The 18,861-nt window shown below is 41.2% G+C and overlaps 1 protein-coding gene across 3 annotated transcripts in view; it reads left to right on the top strand.

Annotated features, from left to right (window-relative positions):
• Nucleotides 1-18,861, top strand: part of LOC309856870 (WASH complex subunit 2A-like) — a 56,086-nt gene that overhangs the window by 19,812 nt on the left and 17,413 nt on the right. For all 3 annotated transcript variants that reach the window (XM_082718658.1, XM_082718659.1, XM_082718660.1), the window contains exons 13-21: nucleotides 343-400; nucleotides 1,562-1,621; nucleotides 2,013-2,204; nucleotides 4,327-4,454; nucleotides 6,109-6,195; nucleotides 9,117-9,218; nucleotides 10,920-11,051; nucleotides 13,531-13,694; nucleotides 17,249-17,351. In XM_082718658.1, the coding sequence (XP_082574784.1) occupies nucleotides 343-400; nucleotides 1,562-1,621; nucleotides 2,013-2,204; nucleotides 4,327-4,454; nucleotides 6,109-6,195; nucleotides 9,117-9,218; nucleotides 10,920-11,051; nucleotides 13,531-13,694; nucleotides 17,249-17,351 (1,026 nt within the window). The remainder of the gene's footprint in view (nucleotides 1-342; nucleotides 401-1,561; nucleotides 1,622-2,012; nucleotides 2,205-4,326; nucleotides 4,455-6,108; nucleotides 6,196-9,116; nucleotides 9,219-10,919; nucleotides 11,052-13,530; nucleotides 13,695-17,248; nucleotides 17,352-18,861) is intronic.

Below are 18,861 nucleotides of genomic sequence, written 5' to 3' on the forward strand. Positions count from 1 at the left end.
TTCTTAGATGCAAGTTGTACTTTCTCATATTTTGAACTAAGGATCACAAAATGAGAAAATACTGTATCCTGATGCCCTTTGTTAGGTGGAGAGAGGTTGTTAGAGCGTTTATAGTGAATACTCGATCACATGGTCATTTGTTATTTTCTTCCATTATATTTAATTCCTGGATAGACCTACACTCTTTAAGACTCTGATTTTGCCGTAGTTTTAACTTTGAAACTAAATTCTGGCAGAGCAATAAATATGTATCTTTAAACTTTACAAGGTGAAATCCTCAAACGCAGCTGCATTTTCCTTTTTTTTTTTTAAATTTCATGTCCCGTACTTTCATGCAAGCAGAGTGACCTCTTCACAGAAGCCCCTCAGGATCGGGAAGCTCAAACCTCTGTTAATGCAGGTAAGCTTGCATTGAGGCTGGCTCTTCTTATTCGTTAACAGAATTCCAGAACTTAATTTCTCAGTAGGAAGAGGAACCCCTACAGTTGTTCCCCAAGCCTCGCTCGTTAGGCAGGAAGCTGTTTTATAGCCTTGGTCTAGTTAAGAGCTTCTGATTTTCTCTAATTCATGTCTTGTAAATCCACATCATAGTTTTGTCTCTTTTTAAAATTTTGTGTTTTTTAACATTTTAAAAATTTAAATCCAGTTAATTAACATATAGTGTATTCTTGATTTTAGAGGTACAGGCCTACGATTTGTCAGTCTTCTGTAACACCCAGTATTCATTATAGCACATGCCCTCCTTTATCTCTTTCTTAATAGAGAAGTCATAAAAAGTCAAACTGGGAAAGTACTCTGTAGCAGTGTTGATGATATTTTAATTTAATCATGTTTAATTCAAAGGAGCATTTCTAGAATTCTGCATATAATTTGGAGGTCAGTAATTCCATTGTCCGGTGTTCATCAGAATCATCTGTGGAGCACACATGAAAAAGAAAAAACTTGGCAAATTTTATTCATTCCATATGTGGTAGTTCTTGGGATTTGGGAATTAATTAATTGAAGCAAATGGTCTCATTGGGTCACCAGCCATCAGATTTTGGTCTTGCTGTGATGCTGTTGGTTTGATGTCCTGCTGTTCCTGCTCTCTACTTCTTGGCATCAGTGAATGCTGGTTTCCCCTCCTTATTGTTACTGTCTTCATTTATTTGTTGTTGTTGATATTTCACAATTTTTGCTGTTCTCTTTGACTTGTTTGTTCTCCAGTTGGAATGCATAGAGCCAAACTGTTAAGGAGGCCTGTTTGCTCTGCCTCTGCCTTCCCTTTGGGCCTTTCTCCTTCCTTGGCCCCTCGGCCACCCAGTGCTATTGTTTGACCAGACTCAGAGTGATCCTCCCTGGGAATCAAAGCTTGGATTTTATTAGTACCAAGAAAAAAGTACTGGGGTGGAGAGAAGAGTGAACTAAAGCTAAGGAGTTTTAAAATGGCTCTTTTAGGAAAAATTAGTTTTCAAAGGTCTCCCATTAGCTCTGTATTGTGTTGTACATATTTCAGTAAGGTGCCTTTAACAAGAAAAGTCATCTTTCCTGAAGTGATAATTTTTTTCTTTCTCATTTTTAGTGTCTTCGTCCTCCAAACCTGGAAAGAAAATCCCAGCAGGAGCTGTTTCTGTATTTTTAGGTATCATGACCTAGGGTTTGTTTTTTAAAAACCACCTAAGTACTGTTTTGTCATTTTTTAAATTGTCATCCAAGTGCCATCTAGAGAGTAGGAGGAGCTTCAGAGGGCAACGGATAACCTGCAGGAAGAGCTCATTCATTGGTGTTAGCTCATATTCTTGCAGAAGGCAATGGCCTTGGACTTCCTTATGTTTTAGTGACCAGGTGATTGGCGTCATGGGATGTTCTGTAGCAGTAAAGAATGGGGGTTGTTGGGTCCTGTTAATGTGTTTTGTGTATGAGCGGAAACTGATTGTTCTTGGTGGGTGGTCCTTTTTTTTTACCCCCTGTAAAATCAAGAGACCTACCCACTCTGGCTCACTGCTGTGGCTGTCCTGTCCCTCCACCCACAGGGGACACTGATGTGTTTGGTGCCACCTCTGTTCCTTCTCTGAAGGAGCCTCAGAAGGCCAAGGAGCCCCAGAAGCCTGAGCAGCCGACTCCAGGGAAAAGCCTGTACCCTCCTGCACCAGCTGGCCTCTTTGATGATGATGATGACGACGATGACTTTTTTACGGCATCCTGCAGCAAACCTTCCAAAACAGGTACCTCTTCCAGCATCTTTTTCTGGAAATTGAGCCAGGGAGAGAATGTTGACAAAGCTTGTCAAGTTCTTTATGTCTTCCAGTAACGGAAGCAGTCCTGCCATAGAGTGTTCCTCAAGCATTCCTGCTATAGAGTATTATCTCGCTTTCCTTAGTCATGGTGCCTTAGAGGTCTCTGTTTCCCGAACTAATCTTTCCTGCTTTGGAAAATAATTACTAGGATTATCTGCCCTATGGAGAGCTAAAATCTGTTCCCCTGTAGTACCTTCTGAAGATTTCTGGTTGTGACCCTTGGAGTTACAGAGGAAGTTTTAACGATGCTTTCTTCTGGCAGCACGTAGTACATTATATGAGCAGAATGCCACGTGTTAGCTATTCACTTCCCAGCTTCTTGTCCCTGTGCTAGGAAGCCCACCTAACCTTAGCCTTTCTTATATGGCAGGGTTTTCAGCCCCTTGGGCACTTTGGCACGCTCCTTTCTTCTCTCCTCAAATTCAAGCCCATATGGTCACGAAGTCGCTCTTCTTAAATCAGTTGTTTCTGTGCAGATGAGTCTTCTGGGACTTTGATCAGAATGCAGATTCACGTTCAGATTCAGTAGGTTTGGGGTGAGGTCTGTGATTTCTGCATTTCTGACAGCCTCCCTGGTGGGAAACATCAAGTGTTTTTCCAGAAAAGAAGGATACTACTAGGTGTACAGTTTCCAGCAACATGAGAAGAAGACTGTTATTTTGAAGACAAGGTGAACCAGGATTCAGTGGGAAACACATTCTCTGGACGTAACTCCTTTTCCAGTGGTGAGCGTGAGAAGTAAGGATAGAAACAGAAACCCAAGAGAAATGATCACCTAGTTATTTTAGAAAGCGTGCAAACAGATGCATAAAACACTCAGATCTAGGCCGACAAATGGCAGTGAATAAAGGTCGTGGTGCCTCTCTTGGCCTGGAAGGTCTCTCGCCTAATGGGGATTGTTGAGAACTGATTTAAAATTACAGAGAAGTTGACAGCTGCTGCAGTCAGTGTCCTCATTGCAGTGACACATACCTCGTTCCATACAAGAGTGCTCTTGGTAGTGAAAGGCTGGAGATTGCCCTGGTTCTCACCCGTAGGGTCAACAGTGGTCTCCTGTTCAGTGGGATTTGGTGAGGTGTTACAAAGGATAAAGTCTGTATGTTGACACGAGAAAGATTCTGTAGGTACATTAAGTGAAAAACAAATCATAAGAAATATTGTTAGAGTTATGTTATCATTTATAGCTTTATTTGTGAGTCACTGAAATGAGTATGTCAGTGTATCCTTTGGAGGAATTAGGTATGTGTATATAAACTATTCCTGATGGCAGTTTTGTTTGGGTGGGTAGGTGGAGTTATGCGGGAGATTTCAGTATTTGTTTTTGTGTTCCTTTGTAGTTTGACTTTTAATTTTTATTTATTTATTTATTACTGTTTAAAAAGATTTTTATTTTTAAGTAATCTGTACCCCCCAACATTGGGCTTGAACTCACAACCCTGAGATCAGGAGTCACATGCTCTGCTGACTGAGCCAGCCATGTACTCCAGTAGTTTGACTTTAAAAAGATTTTACTTATTTATTTGAGAGAGAGAGAGAGAGAATGTGGGGGGAGGGTCAGAGGGAGAAGCAGATCCCCCACCAAGCATGCACCCCTCACCCCCGAAGTAGGACTCGATCCCGGGACTTCAGGATCATGACTTGAGCCAAAGGCAGTTGCTTAACCTACTGAGCCACCCAGGTGTCCAGTAGTTTGACTTTTTAAAAGGAAGACCCAACCCTCACTTCTCAGATTCCTAAGGTGGTTGCTTCTTAAATGATCTTTCTTTCTTTAGGTCTCTGTTTACCTTTAATGGCAGTCCAAGCTAGGCTAAACTTAGGACTCCACTGCTTGGATGAGTATGTGAGCCAGGTGGTTAAACCACGGGTCCTGTGTTTCATTTGAGCTGCTCTTGTGCACTTTGAAAAATTCCAACTTAATACTGTTTCATAACTAATCAAAGAATAATACTCTTCTAGTTACTCCTTGGGAGGGAAGAATTTTTAGTCTGTGAATTTAGTGGTGGGAGTTTTGACTTGAGTGTAATTTTCTGCTGTGGTATCTGTTTTAAAGACAAAGTCAAATCCACTGCCAGTATCTTTGATGATGAGGAAGGAGATCTGTTCCAAGAAAAAGCAGCTGCTTTGCCAGAAGCCACTGTGACTCGGACAGAGGAAAATAAAGCAAGGGCAGAGAAAAAGGTGAGCAGGAGGGAAACTTAACATAGTGAAGTTTTGTTAAGTGTTGATTTGGGGCATCTTGTGAGTCCGTCTGGAGCCTAGAGGGAAGTGGTGTTTCCTTTCAGGTGTATGGTGAAGGACTTGAATCATACCACAAGGTGAAAGAACACTGAGCACTGACATCCGAATATCTACCACCTAGACTGTAGAATTGTTGGGATTTTGCCTTGCTCAGTGGGTTTTACCTCCATGGATGATCTGTTCCTAAACCGGTTATCATATTAAGGGTTACAAAAGAACGTTTTTCCAATTCTCTCATTTCTTCTGTATTAGCTAACATTTTTCCAAACAGAACTGAAGAACTTTCTTTCCTCTTTCTTTCCTGATTTTTAAGTTGTCACTATAGGATTATGGATTCTCTCTTCAACCTGTTATAAACCATTAGCATCATTGTTTTTGTTTGTTTGTTTTTTGTTTGTTTTTGTTTTTATTATTTTATTTCTTTATTTGACAGACAAAGATCACAAGTAGGCTGAGAGGCAGGCAGAGAGAGGAAGGGAAGCAGGCTCCCTGCTGAATAGACAGCCCGATGTGGGGCTCGATCCCAGGACCCTGGGATCATGACCCGAGCTGAAGGCAGAGGCTTTAACCCACTGAGCCACCCAGGCGCCCCTTGTTTGTTTGTTTTAAATGAACCTGTGTTTGGGTAACAGGATGCATCCCCATCAGCCTTTAAACTCTTCTGGCTGTTCTCCCTTTCCTTGGTATCCTACATAGCTTGATCCATCCTTTTTCTTTCTCTCTCTCTACTTTAACTTTGTTTGTTTATTTAATGATTATTTATTTTACAGAGAGAGCGTGTGCACACATGTGCATGAGGGGGTGGAGCAGAGGGAGAGGGGGAGAGAGAATCTCAAGCAGACTCCTCCTATGCATGGAGCCTGACACAGGAATTGATCCCAGTACCCTGAGATCATGACCTGAGCCTCAAATCAAGAGTTGGATGCTTAACGGACTGAGCCACCCAAGTGCCCCTATTTACTTATTTAGTAATCTTTACACCCAGTATGGGGCTCGAACTCATGACCTTGAGATCAAGAGTTGCATGTTCTTCCAGTCGAGCCAGCTAGGTGTCCTGATCATCCTCTTTCTAAAGCACCTCTTGTGTGTCCTTTCTGTGAAACCCAGACCTTCCCACTGCTGACCACCTGTGCCTTAGCATTCAGGTCTGGCAGGCTCGTAGGGGTAACCTGCCTTTCTCTGCTGGCTCCAACTATACATGTCCCATTTGGGTATTGAATACCCAGATCCACCAGTTGTACCCTCTGGCTTAACTTGTTTTTCTCTTCTCTTGCAGTTCCCTCTGCCTGGCCTGTCCTCGCTTGTACTATCTCCTGTGTTTAGGCTTTGTCCTGAGAAATTTACTTTATTGAGGAACTATTTTTTTCTTCTTTCCTAACTTACACCGATTTTTAAATTCTCGTGATTCTTCTTTTGCATTAATTCTTCATACGTGTTTAAGGTCTGCATCTTATTCCCGTGGCATATGGCCTGGTGCCTTACCCGAGCAGAGACCCAGTCTGTATTCCAAATGAATGTTTGAATAAACTCTCATTTCTATTTATCTTGTTTGTTAACCTTTAGGTTTTTGGTTTTCTCCCCCGCCCCCCACAAGGTTACCCTTCCTTCCAGCAAAAATCCCAAGCTCTTGCCAGAAACAAAGACTCAAAAAGGCTTATTTTCAGATGAAGAGGACTCTGAGGTAAGGAATTCTCGTTCTTAGTTCTAGGGAACTAGTCTTTGGAGATGACAAAATATTTCTAAATCAGGGTTTTTTAGTAGAGGTACAAGACCTTTTATTAAATACTTCTTTTTTTTGAAATTCATGTTTTGAGAACACATGGTGTTTAGAAAGCAGTATGTGTAGTAATACTTTTCACTGTTGGGTTTGAATCCAATGCATCTCCTGGGAGAAAAATACTCTCTTGAGGATGCTCAACTCTCAGGCTCTTTGTTGATCCATGGTGCGGTGAGGTGCCTTTACCAGAACAGAAATCAACATGCTGTTTCTTTTTTCAGTAGTCTCATTGAGTAACGGGCGTAGTGCCGTGTGGTATGTATTCTGGCATAGGCTTTTATCTTGTGACCAATAATGGTTTGTGGGCTGGCAGTGTTTGCAGACAGCCTCAGTTCTTGAAGGTTCCCATCTGGAAGCATCTTTCCAGTGGAACAGCAACCCTCTCACAAGTGTCTCTCACAGGCCTAGGTCCTTTTAAATCTGATTTCATGCCTCAATCAAGAGTTAGATGCTTAATGGACTGAGCCACCCAGGCGTCCCTATTTATTTATTTAGGAATCTTTACACCCAGTATGGGGCTCAGGGGATCAGAGACCTATCTGAAAATGTAATGGGCATTGTAAGTCCCCTTTACAGAAAAATATATGGACATGGCAGAAATTACATGTAATGTCACTAAATTGTGAACTCTGGATTAAGCATTTGTGGTTACTTTGCACTAACAGCCAGGATGGACGTACAACTCTTTGGAAGTGGAGTGATTGCCATTGATGTAAATAAAACCCATGAGGCTTATATTTCATTGACGGCCAGTGTACAGAAGATAGGAACTAACCAGACTCCAGTTAAGCCAAACTCCTGACACATGAGCACAGCATGGTGGGGCCTCGCACTCCAGTCGCATCCCACGCTCCCGGCTTCCTCATCCTAGAGCACACCTGCACTGACTCCTGCCCTCTGGGAGTGCTTGTCCTAGAATCTGGATGCCTTGCTTCCTTCCTTCTTACAGTTTTATTTTATTTTATTTTATTTTTTTTTTTGAGGCCTCCTCTGACGATCCTTTGCATGATTGCAAGCCCGCCAGCACTTGCTACACCGCACTCCTTGCCTTCTCTTCTGTTCTGTTGTTCCCCACGATATGTGTGACATTTCATATGTGCTTGTTCATTACCTCAGTCCCAACTAGAATAAGCTCCATGAGGGCAGGCCTTTTTGTCTCTTCCTGTACCTCTAACACTTAGGCTAGTGCTTGGCCTTTGGTAAGCCAATTTAAGAGTTGTTGACTACATGAAAAAACCAAATGTGAGCAATTTCAGTGACTTAAAATGTGTTCCAGTTCCCTATTAACTGTGAAATAAATCATTCCCAAACTTAGTGGTATCAAACACCAGTAAGTTTTATTATCTCCTGTGGTTCTAGAACCGGACTGGGTTCAGCCAGGCACTTGTCAGTTAGGGTCTCTCATGTGGTTCTAGTCTGAAGGTGGCTGGGCTGAGAATCCTCTCACTCCTGTGTCCAGTATCTGGGCAGAAAGACTCAGACAGCTGGGGCTCTGGGGGCACCTTTCTCCATCTTTCTGTGGTCTCCTGGCATGGCAGCTGCAGGGAAGGTGGGTTCTTAAGTGGTAGCGCAGGGCTTCAAAGTGAGATTGCCCAGAGAGCAGTGCAGAGGCCATATTACTCTTTGTAACCTGGCCTTGGAGGTCAGCATGGTCGAGATAGTCACAGAGACCCGCCGAGATTCCAGGTGAGGCGATGCAGACTCTACTTGTTGGTGGTAGGAGTGTATAAGAATTTGCAGACAGGTTTCACTACCACCACCGAAGGCTTTGTCCCGTGTGCATTGTCATAGATTGTTATTACTGGATGCTGTTGGGGTACTTATGCAAGGAAAAGTGAGACAAAGAAATCTTTCTGTAAGTGAAATCTTGCCAATGTGTAAAATGCAGGAGAGGCTGTCGCTCCGCCCATGTGGTCTCTTTACCTCAACAGACTTGTGGGTCTCCATGGGGTCCAGGTGAATCCACTGGGCTGAGAAGAGCTCTTCTCAGTTAATGAATTCATCAGGTCTGTGTTTGAGAGGAGGCATTGATGCCGTAATAAAAAGAAATACCCAGAGAGCTCTCAGAAACTATGTTCTCATCCTATTTAATTGTCTGGCTCTTGGCTATTGATGTTTCTGTCCTAAGGGAATAGCTATCCTATTTTTATGTTTCTAGTTCACGCAGCTCAGTTTGCATCATAGGCTGACACTTACCACATGAAGTTTCTTCAGGGTCTAGTAGATGCAGTAGATCTAGTAGATCTACCACATGAAGTTTCTTCAGGGTCTAGTAGATCAGTAGATCTAGTAGCAGCATCTGTTATCTATAGTTCAAGTAGAATACCAAACATTTTAAAATAAAATCTGGATTTGTATATATGTGGAGGAAATAGTATCATACTTTTATAAGGGGAGAGGAGAGTGTTAGTAAATACAACAGAGTCATAGATGCAGTAATTTGGGAATCTAGCCTCTACTTCCGTTATTGAATCTGTTTAATTGCTCCAATTCTCTGGGCAAAAAAAGGAAGTCATTGTTACTTTTTTAGCAGGATAAGAGATCAGTTGGGAAATGATGTCCATGTGGGAGTTTAGAAACCCCAGAGTTCCAGTGAGGCCACCTGGAGTTCCATATGGGCCTCTTCCTTCGCACACACGGGCGTAGGGTGTCTGTGCTGCACCCGCCAGGACAAACTGATGTGTCTTCTCAGCCAGCTTCCCTCTCACGGAGAGACCTAGACTCACGCAGCCATCATGCCATAGTCTTCAGTGTTTTATATTTAACTGATACTTTAAAAAGCTGATCTGTCTTGTTAACCAGGAATTTTAATCTTGGTCCAACAGGATTTGTTTTCTTCTCAAAATGTGAGTAAGTCAAAAGATGCATCTCTCCAGCCTAGCAAACTCCCCACGTCAGTCTCGCTTTTTGATGACGAAGATGAAGAGGTAAATGGTATTATTGCAATGCAAGATAAATAAGTTTTTGATGAGAAAATCGTTGCTGGTGTAGCTTTATAGTTGGAGGTTCATACAGTAAAACAAGATGATGAGAGGCAGTGAAATAATCTGAGGCTTATATAACAAAAATATTTTAGTTTTTGTCTCTGCCTTCTTCCTTGACTCCTAGCTGTACAATGGGCAGGACATTAGATTATTATTTTTTTAATGATTTTATTTATTTGAGAGAGAGCACAAGCAGGGGGAGCAGCAGGCAGAAGGAGAGGGAGAGGCAGGCTCCCCACTGAACAGAGATCCTGCTGCAGGGCTGGATCCCAGGACTCTGGGGGTCATGACCTGACCTGAAGGCAGACACTTAACCAACTGAGCCACCTGGGTGCCCTATGGACATTAGATTCTTGACCCAGCTTTTAATGGAAGGCTTTGTATATTTCATTTTAAAAATCTGTCTTTAAGAAAATACCTTTCAGGGGATGTCTTTAGTATACCCAATGACCTATGAGAATGTCTTGGATAAAGCACAAATAGAAGACAGCCATGTCCTCACCTGTTTTCCTTTTCTATCCTGGATGAGAGGGCGAAGTGGAGGAAGTAAATAAGAGGGAAGACGAATCAAATCTTCTTTCTTATGCAGTACTGTGCAGTGGTCAAGCTCATGGGCTTTGGCACCAGACCCCTGCATTCACCTGTAAATCAGGGACATTAGGCAAGTAACTTAAACTTCCCAAATCTTATATGGCTTAATAGTGTGTGGAGTCATTGTGGCAGCTGGAACAGCTCATGTACAGCTCTTGGCACTGTGCCTGGCACATAGTAAGTGCATGGGAAGTGTTCACTGTTGTCTTTAGAATCTCTATTGGATAGCAGTTCATTTGGCCTTCCTACCTTCCCACACTTTGCTTAAAGCTTCCCTTTATCAAATCTTTACGTTTTTAGGGCTATTCATCCGCTGTGGTATATTGTTAAGAGTATTTTTTTGTCTAACTTGGGTTCAGGCACTCTGATGATTTTGTTTCTATTACCTTAATGAAAATAATAGATACTTTTGGAATGCTTGACTGTACAAAAATTGGTAAATGCCATTGAACTGGAGAATCAGCTCTTTAGTAGGCCAGTGATTTTATTTGGTAAACTGTTTTCTTATGTTTGTATTGTCTCTTTAAAATTAACCAGAAAACACAAGTCATTCCTTCCCACTGTCCCAGGTATGTGTCTTTTGTAGGTGAGAGAGTGGAGAAAGCTCCCAGTTTCTCTCTATAATTCATTGCTCTGGTTTCTAAGTCATAGAAAGGTGTGCAAGCTGTTGCCTGTCACACAGTCTGGACTGCTCTCACTGATGAGCATAGAGGGCCCACATATAGCTGGCCTGAGTGGGGCCAGGTTTCCTCCTATCTCTGTGACCTTGGCCTCTTCCCACTACCTCCCAAGTGTTTTGCCTTTGAGTTCCATATGGTCTGTTCCCTCTGTGGATGGAGAATACAGTTAGAGAAGATTATAGACTGTTGTTTTAGGATTATCTGTAGGAGAAAAGTGGGATTTACTGGCATTTTTTGTTTTCCCCCTTAAGGTATTATATGTATGCTGTACTTGATTAGAGACTTATCCTTCAACAGTTTGACATGGAAAATTGTCTATTTTTTGCTTTATGTCTATAAAGTTACCATACTCTTCTGCCATTTGTTTTTCTAGGATAATCTTTTTGCAGCAACAGCTGCTAAGAAGCAGTCATCATCTCTTCTAACTCAGAGCCAAGAAAAAGCAAAACCATCTGAGCCCCCCAGAAAGAAAGCGTCTGCTTTGTTGTTCAGCAGTGATGAGGAGGTGGGTGGAAAGTTTCTCTTGGAGAAGAGCAAGGGGTTGTTTGATGGGGTTTAAGAGTTACAACTATCCTGAACATTTTCTTTTTTCCTATCTATTTTATATCCAGTGAAGCTTAGTCACCAAAGATTTGGTTCATAAAACTGTCTCATTTTTTTTTTTCTGGAAGAAGGATATTTAGTATAGTATATTAACGTAAAAATTAATGTTTTCAGAGAACAGTTCAGAATAAAAGAAGTATGCGTCTTAAATTATATGCCAATTCAGATGAGTTAGGACTATTTTATATTGTTAAATGATTATTATGTTTCATGAATCAAGAACTGTAGCTAGACGTGGTAGGAATATTCTCTGCAAGTTTAACTCCTTTTTTGTGAGTCTTAACAATATTTTTATTTGCTGTCTAGGTACAGATTAGCAGAGCTAGTAGTGAATATGGTTTAGTTGCTGATTTAATTGTATAGGAAAAGACCTTAAATATAATGACATTACAGATCCTGAACATTAAAAATCTTTTTGCATTAAAATAATTATTTTTTATTTTAACAGTATAGGCAAGTTATGAAGGCATGATGTGGGTGGAGAAATTATAGACATAGTAATGTGTTTTATTGGAAGCAACTTAAAATGATAAAACATAATTTGCTTTTTCTACTCAAACATACAAATATTATGATGGGTTTTCCATTTTTTTTTTCTCTCTAGCATTGTTTTCAGTTGTTCTCCCTATAGTAATGGCCAACTATCTGGAATTTTTCCTACACAGTATTAAAGTGGTTCAGGGAAAATAAAAATACAATTGACTTTTGAACAATGTGAGAATTAGGGGTAGTGACCTCCTGTACAGTTGAAAATTGTCATGTAGCTTTGGACTCTCCAAAAACTTAACTACCAATACCCTTCTGTTGACCAGAAGCCTTACCAATAACATGAGTAGTTGGTTAACACTTAGTTTTATATGTTACATGTATATATGGATTATGCATTGTATTCTTAGAATAAAGCAAGCTAGAGAAAAATTGTTAAGATCATAAGGAAGGGAAAATACATTTACAATACTGTACATAGATTTATCGAAAAAATCCACATGCAGTTCAAACCCATGTTGAAGGGTCAATCCTGTTAGCTAAAGCTGGGAGTAACAATACTTGCTCAGTAAAGATAATCAAGGTTCTAGAATAGTTACTCTCCCCACCTTGGCTACCCATTGGAGTTATCTGGAGAAAATTAAAAGAGTACTTTTAATTAATTGCACTCCTGTAGATTCTGAGTGGTTTGGTATGTGGCCTGCCACTGGAATGTTCTAAAGCTCTCCTGGGAGAGCCTCGCTACACTAGAGGAGCACTTCTCAAACCATGACATGTCAAGAAATCACCTGGGCATCTTGTTATGAATGCACTCTAATTTATAAAGTCTGGGCTGGAACCAGAAGTCTGTATAACATATGCCGCTGCTTGTGAACCCCACTTTGCTTTGCAAAACTCTAGATTCTAGAGACCAAAGGACCACTTAAGGAAGTGTTCAAGAATTCCTGTGTTTGAGAGCATAGCCAGGTGGGATTCCCTTAATGTTTTCTAAAGGTCTAAGATTTAGGCTTTTGTGGTGAAAGGGTCACTAGCAGCTTTCTTCCTTTTTTGCTTTTTAAGAATTAATTTATTTGACAGAGAGAGAGCAAGCAAGCACAAGCAAGGGGAGCAGCAGAGGCAGACAGAGAAGCAGGCTCCCCACTGAGCAGGGAGCCCCATGCACGCAGGGCTCCATTCCAGGACCCGGGGGTCATGACCCGAGCCTGAAGACTTAACTGAGCCATCCAGGTCTCCCACTAGCACTTTCATTGTGTCTTGTTTAGATGTGCATTGTGTGAGCTTTTCATACATTTTTTTTCCAGTCTGCTTTAAGATCTTTAAAGTATCATTTTCCTCAAAAGTTGCGTGTTCTCGATTTTTTTTTTTTTTTTTAATATTCCTCTTTCTTCTCATCCCCCTCTATACATAAGTTTGAATCTGCTAAGGTAGACAACTTCCCCTGTCCTAACCCAGAACAAAACCATAGAGGGAAGAAACATGTGGTGATAGAGGAGGTTAAAGAACCCAGATGTCTAGACTTGAGTTCAAAGAAAAGCCCCAGATGTGAACTTTCTTCAAGAATGATGTACTTAAGGGCCCCTGGGTGGCTCAGTGGGTTAAGCCGCTGCCTTCGGCTCAGGTCATGATCTCGGGGTCCTGGGATTGAGTCCCGCATCGGGCTCTCTGCTCGGCCGGGGAGCTTGCTTCCCTCTCTCTCTGCCTGCCTCTCTGTCTACTGTGATCTCTCTCTGTCAAATAAATAAATAAAATCTTAAAAAAAAAAAAAAAAGAATGATATACTTAGTTTAATAGTTAGTTTAAATACAATTTAGTTTAATGAATGTAAGTTTTATTTTACTTCCAGGTTCCTTAGTCTGAATTGCCACAGGATTTTAATATATATTTTATATTTTAAGGACCAGTGGAATATTGCTGATTCACAGACAAACTCAGCATCTGACAACAGGTCTAAACTTCGGGACTCTGGTGCCACTCTGGAGCAGGAGGCCAAGGCTGTGAAAAAGACCAGTCTCTTTGACGAGGATGATGAAGATGATCTCTTTGCTGTTGCTAAGGACAGGTGAGATAGTCATTGTAAGAAATTGTTTATCCAATGTCTGTGGTAATAAGTAAAGGTATTTGATTCACAAGATGTCAGTTACTTGGGGTGCCGTGATTATCATTCATTACTTAGTAGTCATACAAGGGAGAACATCTTTGATTTTCACGTGTAGGGTATTTTCTCCTCATTGCTGGGAAATGTTTTTCATAGTGGATTTATCTAATTTCTTCTACTTATTATTTTTTTAACCCCTAAACATTATTTTTCTTTGCTAGGGATTCAAGTGCAGTTTATCTTTTTTGTTTTCTTCTGGGATACCCTATAGAAAGTAAAGTTTGGTCTGAGTACTTAAGTTTCCCATTTGAATGAAAATCTACTAAGCATCGAAAAACATTGTTTGAAGGTTGGTTCTCTGCAGAGCTGTGCAGTGTCAGCCCAGTGGCTGGTGTCAGTCCAGTGGCTGGTGATTCTTCACTGCTCTGGCTGCTCTCCACGTGGGTACTTGGACTAAAGCCCGTGGAATGTTTTGTAGACTGCGCATGGGCCCTGTTGGCGGTGTACCATGCTGCTTTCATAGGGAGTAGCAAGTGTAGGGGAGCATGTGGAAGAATTGTTGCCCTCCCACAATGCTGGTGGCAATGTCAGATGGTTTCACTTTAGAAAACAGTCGAGCAGTTCCTTAAAAAGTTAAATGTGGTTATCGTAGGACTTACATTTCACTCTTAGGTAGATGCTCAAGGGAAATGAAAATACGTCCAGCCAAAAATTTGTATGTGAGTGTTTGTTACAGCCTTATTCATAGTAGCCAAAAAGTGGAAACAAGCCAAACATTTTATCAATAGATGATAGGATAAAGAAAATGTGTTATATCCATACAGTGGACTCTTAACTCAGCAATAACAAGGAATAAAATATTGATACATGCTACAGCATGGATGAACCTTAAATATTGTGTTAATTGAAAGCAGCCAGTCACAGGACCGACCACATGTATGGTTCCATTTGTGTATAATAATCCCAAAGAGATAAATCTATAGAGACAGAAAGTAAATTAGTGTTTGCCTGGGACTGAGGTGCAAGGAGAATTGGGAGTGATTATTAACAGGCATGGGGTTTCATTCTGGGTTGATGGAAATATTGTGAAGTTAGATGGTGGTGTTAGTTATACAACTCTGTACTAAAAACCAGTGAATTTCATACTATATTATAAAAGGGTAAATTTTATGGCATGTAAATTATATCTCAAAACCCTTCTGAAAAAACGAAGAGCTGTGACTCTAACAAGTTGTGAAATACTGCCTTGTGAGCAGGGCACTCACACATCCTCGCTTGTCGGGACAGCCCCGGTTTATGCCCGTCATTCCAGCATGATTGTTGTTAATTTCCCTGTCATTCTCAGAAATGTCCTATTTTAGGCCATCGGCTCTGGTTATCTTCATGTTTACTGATGTCTGCACCTTTCAAATAAATCAAAATACGCAACCTGTTATTTACAGTGAGAAATACCCTAGTTCACTGAGCAGCATATTTTTCTTCTGAGGGCAGAGCTCCATGGGAGGCCCCAATTTAACCAGTAGTTGCTGAGTCTTTTGTTTTCTGTTGTAGCTCTGTCCAGAGAGCTAACTCATTTTCTGTATCTTACCTTCAGAATCTGTCATCATGTACTTTTTGTGGGTTGGTTTGGTGTTCTGTTTTGTTTTTAGAAATTGTTCAGAAAATCATGCCTAAGGTGTTTTCCTGCTGTAGCAGCTTAATGAGGTTTCTGGTATTCTGGCATCCGACATAGTTGTAAATATTTTGTGATCAGTCATCACCAAGTAGTGAAATATTTTGGTTATAATTTGTGTAAATTTTTAGTGGTATCTATCCATAAAGGCTTGTTAAATACTACCGTACTATGGCTTTTTGCTTTTATAACTTCTTCAAGGTACAGCCTTAATGTTTAACCTTCTTCGGTATATATGTCTAACTATGTACACTCAAGGGTTTGGTTACTTGTGTTCTCTAGTCTGTGATGCTTAGGTTTTTAAAAATTTTTTTAAGATAGGCAGAAGTCAATATTAAACTAATGAATAAGCTACATAGACTGTGCCTTGCTAGTAATTAAACATACGAAAAAGATTTTTGATATGTATACTTGTGTATATATATTAATTATGTCCTAATGTATGTAGATGTAGATGGTGAACAATTTACTGAAATGATGTGTTAGTATCATTTTTACTTAGCTAAAATTGAATTTGTTTTATTTTTATTTAAAAAAAGATTTATTTATTTGACAGAGAGAAACCGTGAGAAAGTGAACACAAGCAGGGGGAGTGGGAGAGGGGGAAGCAGGCTTCTCACTGAGTAGGGAGCCCAATGCAGGGCTCGATCCTGGCACCCTGGGATCATGACCTGAGCCGAAGGAAGATGCTTAACAGTTGAGCCACAGGTGCCCCTAAAATTGAATTTAAAGTTTTTGTTACATTGGTAATTGTGTAGTGTGCTAATTGGATGACTCTTTATCACATAGTGAAAACTGGAACTTGACCTTTCAGTTTATTTTCTGTTCTGGATTCCCCATGTCTAGTGCTAAGCCTCCGTGTGATTCTCCACTGTTGTATTCCTGTCCATTAAAAGTCCTGACCAGTATTTGTTCTGGCAGGTGTTTACTGGTCACCTTCTATGTAGGGGCCAGGGCAGAATCCTAGGCGACGAGGTAGGTAAAGATAGGCTAGAGGAAGGTGGTGAGGAGAGCTGTGGCTGGAAGAGCCCAGTATGCTTTTACTCCTTCTTTCCTTTTTTTAAAAGATGTTTTATTTATTTATTAGAGAGAGAGAGAGCATACAAGGAGAGTGAGAGGGAGATGCAGACTCCTGCTGAGCAGAGAGCCCGACATAGTACTTGATCCTAGGACCTTGGGGTCACGATGCGAACTGAAGGCAGATCCTTGACTGACTGAGCCACCCAGGCGTGCTCTCCCCCAGCCTCCTCTCCCTTTTTTTTCTAATATTTTAACTTCATTCTGCTTTTTTGTTTTAAAGTAGGCTCCACACCCAAAATGGGGCTTGAACACATGACCCTAGGAGCAAGGGTTGCATGCTCCACCAACTTAGCCAGCCAGGTACCCCCTTCCCCTCTCCAGTATATATTTTATTGAAAACAGATGCTAGAGATCCCTAGTTTCTGTACTTCTCAAGAATTCTAGAAAGCTAGCAGTTGCTTTAAAATCTAATAATTCAAATCTTTACACCATTTTTACTCCAACCCTACCTTTCTTCCCAGCATCACCAAACATGCTTTTAAATACTTGGCCAAGCTAACTACTAGTACACCTATAGTGAGTCAAAGGGAAAGATGAAGGGGCCCTCAAACTTCTACATATGGGTGAGAGCCAGAGACTGATGATATGTTAGACACAAATTGCACCCATTTTAAAGGTTTTTCTGGTTTCTTTTTAATTATGTAAGGTCAGCGATGACTTGGGTGTTTTAGTTGTAGGGGGGTTCCTATGAGTATGGCCTAGAGGGAATACTGTATGTATTTTTTAATCACGTTTGGCTTATTTGACCTTTTGTTTGATTGTACAGCCAAAAGAAGACCCAGAGAGTGTCACTCCTCTTTGAAGATGATGCTGACAGTGGAAGCTCTCTCTTTGGCTCTCCTCCTGCATCTGTTCCTCCTACAACAACGGTATTCGTAGCTTCCTAGGTCCAGGAAATACCCTTGAGGCGATGTCACATGAAGAGTGATACTTCCCTGAATCAGCCCCTAAAACCGATCTTGGAGGCTGAGTCTAATGGAAAATCCCATTCGCCTAGTTTTAGAAAGAGGTCTTCTATTAGAGGTATTTTATAGATGAAACATAAGCACAAAGCGTGGAGGAAAGGTTTCCTCCATGTCGTGCACCCCCTTCAGCATCAGGGGTAGGGATCTGGAGTCTCAGGGGAGAGTGCTGCTGCAGTCCTGGTGGGGGTCACCAGGCTCAGCCGCAGCCGTGTGGAATCCTGCTAACGTTAGACCAGGCCAGAAAGGCACATGTTATTCCTTTTAGGAGCACATTTCAAGTACTAACACTTTTTACTACTGTCAGTAGCCAGTCAGGGAAAGGGAAGGAAATTCTGGCATGTGCTACAGCATGGATGGACCTTGAGGACTTCACACTGAGTGAAATAAGGCAGTCAGAAAAATATAGTATATGATTCCACTTAGATGAGGTACTTGGAGGAGTCAACTTTCAAGAAACCGAAAGTAGAATTGTGGTTTCTAGGGACTGGAGGAAGAGGGAAATGGGGAGTCTTTTAATGAGTACAGAGTTTCAGTTTTGCAAGATGGAAAAATTCTGGAGGTTGGTTGCCTAACAGTGTAAATATTCTTAGCACTACTGAACCATATACATGGTTAAGATGGTCAATTTTATGTTTTTTAAAGAGAGTAAAAACAATTTTTTTTTTGTAGTTAAAAGGATGTGATAAGAAAAAGTCAATCGGTGGCTACCCAGTGTAAATGATTCTGGTAACTACATCTACGTGATGTCACTACCACAGTCACCTAAGCTAAAAAATTTAGCCAGTCGTGATGATAGTTACATCACAAAGGAGTATTAAGGAACGAGAGGAAGGTGGGATTATGATAATAGTTCAGGGAACCCAGGCGTACTGGAATCCTGCTCTGGCCTGCCGTTCATCTCTCCCCATCTCCTTCCCTTAGTGGGTATATGTGAGCGTGTGCACATAGAACAAAGTGAGGCCAAGCGGTGGTTTACTACCAGCTGGCAATTGCTAACAGCCCCAAAGGGGAGCATAAAACTTTTTAGGGTAGACTGCATGGAGATAACCTTCATCTGGCTCTGTTAGCCTAAAAGGCCAAGAATCAAGTCACGTCACAGCCTGCCATCAGGCCTTCAGTCCCAACTTCAGGCCCTTCAGATTTGGTATGTGATAGAGGCAGAAAGACCCACATGACAGAGAAGAAGGTAGAGCGTCTGGGCCGCTTCCCATGTGCATTCTTTAAAAAGGTTTAGAAAGTGCATAGAGAATGCAAAGTCCTTACTCTCCTCCCGGAGGAGTCATCAGTAACTATGTGTTGTCAGCTCTTTCAGGCCTGCTCCCTGGCACCCCGTGTCTGTTTTATTTAAGTGAGATCATGTTATACATTTTTATGCATCTTTTTTCTCATCCTGCAGAAGGTTTTTTCATTTTCA

This window comes from Mustela nivalis (genome assembly GCF_964662115.1).
Source record: "Mustela nivalis genome assembly, chromosome: 2".
NCBI lineage: Eukaryota > Metazoa > Chordata > Mammalia > Carnivora > Mustelidae > Mustela > Mustela nivalis.